General features: G+C 41.0%; 2 protein-coding genes across 2 annotated transcripts; both read right to left on the bottom strand.

Annotated features, from left to right (window-relative positions):
• Positions 1-449: 449 nt before the first annotated feature.
• LOC107942679 (cytochrome P450 CYP82D47-like) lies at positions 450-2,572 on the bottom strand. The gene is given in 3 exon segments (XM_016876386.2): positions 450-1,256; positions 1,412-1,834; positions 1,837-2,572. Coding segments are annotated over 3 exon segments (1,578 nt in total). The 5' UTR covers positions 2,371-2,572; the 3' UTR covers positions 450-635.
• Positions 2,573-2,698: 126 nt separating this feature from the next.
• LOC107942681 (xanthotoxin 5-hydroxylase CYP82C4) lies at positions 2,699-4,835 on the bottom strand. Its single transcript, XM_016876388.2, has 2 exons — positions 3,855-4,835; positions 2,699-3,607 (listed from the first exon to the last, which is right to left on the bottom strand). Exons 1-2 carry the CDS (start codon positions 4,833-4,835, stop codon positions 2,981-2,983), a joined length of 1,608 nt encoding a protein of 535 aa, XP_016731877.2. The 3' UTR covers positions 2,699-2,980.
• Positions 4,836-5,093: the final 258 nt, after the last annotated feature.

Here is a 5,093-nt window from a genome sequence, read left to right on the forward strand (position 1 = left end):
TGATTTAATAAATTTACGTAATGGTTGAGTAAGAGCAGGTGGTGAACAAGCTTTTACAATTGAAATTGTATAGTTCCCTTCTTTATGGCTAAGAGCAGGTAGAAAAATTCATGGAGGCTTGCGGGTCAAAATGACAATGGTTGGGTGATCATGACTTGTGGTATATTATATTCTTTTATTAGGGGACAATATATCATATTAAAGATGGCTTCTAAAAGTTTTTATTTTAAAGTAAATAGGATTCAGTAAAGCAAATGATGATGATCTTAGCACTATAAAAAGCAGAAACTTTGTTTTCATTCTGTTGTTAGTTTGACCTTACCTTCGTATTCTTATCCTTTAGTGGAGCCGAAAACAGAAATAAACCAAAAGCATTTCTGAATTTAGAGGGACGTTATCTAGACATGCTAGATGCCAGTCAAGCATAGAAACAAGTACTGTAATTAAAATTCAATCAAAAAGATTTTTAAGTATAGTAATTAATAACAAAAAAAAAACATACAAAATGGTATTTCAAAGGACAGAGGAACTGTGGGACTCTGACTAGCATCTTATTCTATGAAAACAGGCCTTCGGTTGATTGCTGTCATGTCGTAAAGAAATAAAAAGCCCTCTATTCCACTTGAGGGTGATTATTAATAAAGACTGGGAGATAAGCGTGGCTTGAGGAGAATTTCAAGTGGGGTGGCTTTGATGTTTGTTAGACCTGGACTCCCAGTCATGTCAACAGGTTCATTTGATGGAGTCGAGATGTGGAACCCATGGAGGAAGGTGGCCAGGACCAGCTGTGTCATTTGCAGGCCAAAGCTTATCCCTGGGCACAACCTTCTACCTGCACCAAATGGAATGAGCTCGAAATGCTGACCCTTAACATCAATGTCCTGGTGGCTGGTCAGAAACCTCTCAGGCTTGAACTCTAATGGATCGGACCATACTCCTGGATCCCTTTGTAGCTTCCAAATGTTTACTATCAATCGGGTGCCTTTAGGCACGAAGTAGCTACCCACGGTGCAGTCTTCATCGAATTCGCGTGCACCAGCCAGTGGTCCAGCAGGGTACAAGCGTAATGATTCCTTCACAATGGCTTGGAGATACACCAGCTTATTGATGTCCGATTCATTTACTAGTCTTCCCTTGCCAATCTGTGTGTCCAATTCCTCTTGAGCCTTTTCCAAAGCATGGCGGTTATTCAGCAATAGTGCAAGTGTCCAAGTTATCGTCACTGTTACGGTATCTGTGCCCCCTACAAGCAATGTCTACAGCAAAAACACACGCATGCACACAATTATGTCATGACCATTAAAACAAGGTTGAGGCTAGCAATTGATGTTTTCAACTTCTTGTTTTGTTGGGAATCTGATGATTAAAAAACCACCTTTGAATCATATAATTACAAAGAATTCATTCATACCAGGGCCGTTGCTTTAGTGACAGTATCAACATCATATCCTGAGAGGTCCAAACCCTGAAGAACAGAGAGCAGCACATCAATGAAGTCTTGATCTCCCTTATCCTCCTCGCCAACAGATTCCTTCTTCATGCGATGCTCCTCTAACCATTCTTCCATGATACTATCCAATCCCTTTGCAGTTTTCTTCATGGCCTTCTCATGGCCGCCCAAGTCTAACCACCCAAGGAAAGGGATCGCATCCCTTACTACAAACAACCCTGAGAAATGAAAAAATTCCCGCATGGCCTTCCTGCACCTTCTTGCCTCTTTCTCATCGCTAGCTACAACAGCACCAAAAAACCTCTTCCCTGCAATCATCCTAAGAATCACGTTCAGGTTTAAGTTCCCGACCCATTGTTTCATCTCAACCAAAACAGGGTTGACTCAACTTTCTTCTTCGCCCATAGCTCGTACAGCTCTTTCACCGAGCTTTCCACTTCAGAGGCTCTAATGTGTTTCAAAAGCTCAAGCCTCCGGTTTGACATAAGCTCCGAGGCTGTTATTTTGCGCATTTCACGCCAGTATGCACCGTAAGGGCAGAAACCAAAGTTGGCATAGTTATGGCCCAGGAGCTTACCGACAGTAAGTTTGGGCCGTGAGGACACTACTACATCATATTTGGTAAAAATTTCCTTGGCCAGCTCCGAACTGGTGACCACCACAGCTGGGTGTAACCCGATCCGGATGGAAAATATCGGTCCATACTTATCGGCTAACTCTCCCAGTGCCAAGTATGGAAGCTTGGATCCTGCTAGAACATGGAGATGACCGATTAAAGGCCATCCACCGGCAGCTTCTGGTGGTTTCCGATCCTTCAAAGACTTTCCAGACCAGCTAAGTACCAGGAAAAAGGAGAGCAGTATAGCAAAGACTCCTGCAATGTTACTGTTTAGGTAGGGAAGGAGGAAATCAAAACCCATAATGGCTTGGATATTCTTGGATGAAGAAATCAAGAGTATTTGAGTAATGGTTGGGAATCTGGGAAATGATTGAAGATTATTGAAGTGTGTGAAATGAACAAATAGTGTAAGACATTTAAGTTGATATATTTGTTGTGCTTTCGGCAGCCAGTACAGCTGGTAAACTGATATTAACAAATGAAACCTAGGCTCTGAGTAGATTATGTTTAATGCTGTTATTTAAATCATCAGAAATGACATCAATATATTTAATTTTTAATATTTATTTATTTTATTAATTTATCATATTTTCAACTGATATATCAATATATTTAATTTTTAATACTTATTTATCCTTCTAAATAACAAATTTATAATAAGCAATAACACTATCACCGTATAAGATTTGCCCACGATTTAACAACTTTATAAATTGTGTTTATTCAATACCACGAATTACTAATTTTAATTTCTAAGTTTAAAACATCGTTTTGGGTTTTCATAAGAAAGACAAAAGCAAGCCCGGAAACTGCAGTATTAAATCTTATAACGGTATCAACTAAAAGAGATCCCATTTTAGTTGTTCTTAGTTTACTTGAATCACACCGCCAATTATCCTCCATTACCAATCTTATGATGCATAGACCTTAGCAGGGAGACGTGGCTTAAGTAGAACATCCAGTGGGGTGGCTTTTGGAATGGTTAAACCAGGACTCTCAGTCATATCAACAGGTTGATCCAAGGGAGTTGACAGTTCAAATGCATGAAGAAAACGAGCAAGTGTGAGATGCAGAACTTGGAGAGCAAATGATGCTCCAGGGCATGAACGTCTTCCTGAGCCAAATGGAATGAGCTCAAACTGTTGACCTCTAACATCGATATCTGCATGGCTTGTGAGAAACCTCTCTGGTGAAAAGGCTGATGGATTTGGCCATACCCTTGGATCTCTTTGAATTTTCCATACATTTACGACCAAGCGTGTGCCGGCTGGGACATGGTAGCCGGCAACGGTGCAGTCGTTCATGGCTTCCCGGGGTCCCAACAGAGGACCGGCTGGATAAAGGCGTAGGGTTTCTTTGATGATGGCTTGAAGATACACAAGATTTTTTATATCAGACTCATCCACTGGCCTTTCCTTGCCAACATGGAGATCTAATTCATCCTGAGCCTTCCTCAACATCTCACGATTATTCAACAGCAACGAAATGGCCCATGTCAATGTCCCCGCTGTCGTATCACTGCCACCAAGGATCAATGCCTACATCAAAATTGATAAGGACATTAATCAATAAGTAAGCTTGCCATACCATACAAGATCAGTTTAGCTTATCAGCTATAGAGAAACAGTCCTATATATAAACTGTTTGCGAGTGCTTGAACATGCCACACCAGTCAAGAGCAAGCCCAAAATGAATCATTTCTAACAATATAGCATGCTCAACCAAAACCTTTTTGGGAAAACAAATATGACCGAAAATCTAACTCGGAAATCAATTCAAACATACCAGGCAGGTTGACTTAATGCTTGTATCAGCATCATACTGAAAATTTGAGAGTCGACCTTCCTCTTGAAGGAACAGCATTACATCAATGAAGTCCTGGTCCCCTTCAGCCTTGATTCCACCAGAAATCCTTCTCTGACGATGCTCCTTAAGCCAGCCTTCAAGTAGATCATCCAATTCCTTGGCCGTCTTTTTCATTGCTTTCTCATGCCCCTGCATATCTAGCCACCAAAGGAACGGAAGTGCATCTGAAACAACAAAAATGCCAATTAAATGAAAGAACTGGCTTATCGCCTTTTGACACCTTCTTGCCTCGCCATCGTCACAGACAGCGTTAGCACCGAAGTAACGTTTTCCAGCCACCATTCGAACAACTACATTAAGTGTGAGGTCTTCAAACCACTGTTTAAGTTCAACAAGTATAGGAATGGAGCCATTGTGATGGCATAAATTGTATAGTTCTCTTATCCCCATCTCAACTTCAGAAATGCGAACGTGCTTGAGCATCTCGAGCCTGCGGTTCGAGAGGAGTTCGAGCGTTGCAATTTTTCTCATCTCACGCCAGAAGGGGGTGTAAGGTGCAAATCCAAACACAGCATAGTTGTAACCCATGTGCTTTGCAGCTACAGTGGTAGGACGTGAAGCTAGTGCTTTATCATTAATGGTGAAGCATTCCTTTACCACTTCCCAGCTGCTAACGACAAACGCACGGCGTGCGCCTAGTCGGATTGTAAATGCAGGTCCATGCTTATCAGCCATTGCTCCAAGTGTTCGGTACAGTAGCTGATCGCCGCCCAATAGGTGGAGGTGGCCAAGAATTGGCCATGCACCTTCTGGTTCAGGGGCCATACGTTTACTACTTCCTGCATTGCTCTTTTCCCTTCCAAGCAATACTTTGTAGAAAACGATTGAGAGAAAGATAGCAACGGCAGTTAATTGGAAAAAAGGATCCATTGTTGTGTACCTCAACGATAAAGAACTCATTTCTATTTATTGTTCATTGTTCAAACCAACTGCATCTCCTCGACTAATGTCATCATGCATGACGCATACCCATTAGTTAACAAAATCAGGCAAGGAACGTGCATGCCTAAGAGAGAAAGGAGACTTTAGTAAAAATATATCACCCTCAATATCAATAACAACTATAATGAAATAATACAACCAATAATTTAATTTAATTACTTTTTAATATTTATCTCCTTTGCATATAATTTTACCGCGTTTAATTTTAATTGATGT

The sequence above is a fragment of the Gossypium hirsutum genome, chromosome D05, assembly GCF_007990345.1.
Source record: "Gossypium hirsutum isolate 1008001.06 chromosome D05, Gossypium_hirsutum_v2.1, whole genome shotgun sequence".
Lineage (NCBI taxonomy): Eukaryota > Viridiplantae > Streptophyta > Magnoliopsida > Malvales > Malvaceae > Gossypium > Gossypium hirsutum.

Coding starts and splice junctions, on each gene's coding strand:
- LOC107942681 (XM_016876388.2), bottom strand. CDS start 4,835: ATGAGTTCTTTATCGTTGAGGTACACAACAATGGATCCTTTTTTCCAA. Junction 3,608..3,854: donor GCATTAAGTCAACCTGCCTG/GTATGTTTGAAT, acceptor ATTTTGATGTAG/GCATTGATCCTTGGTGGCAG.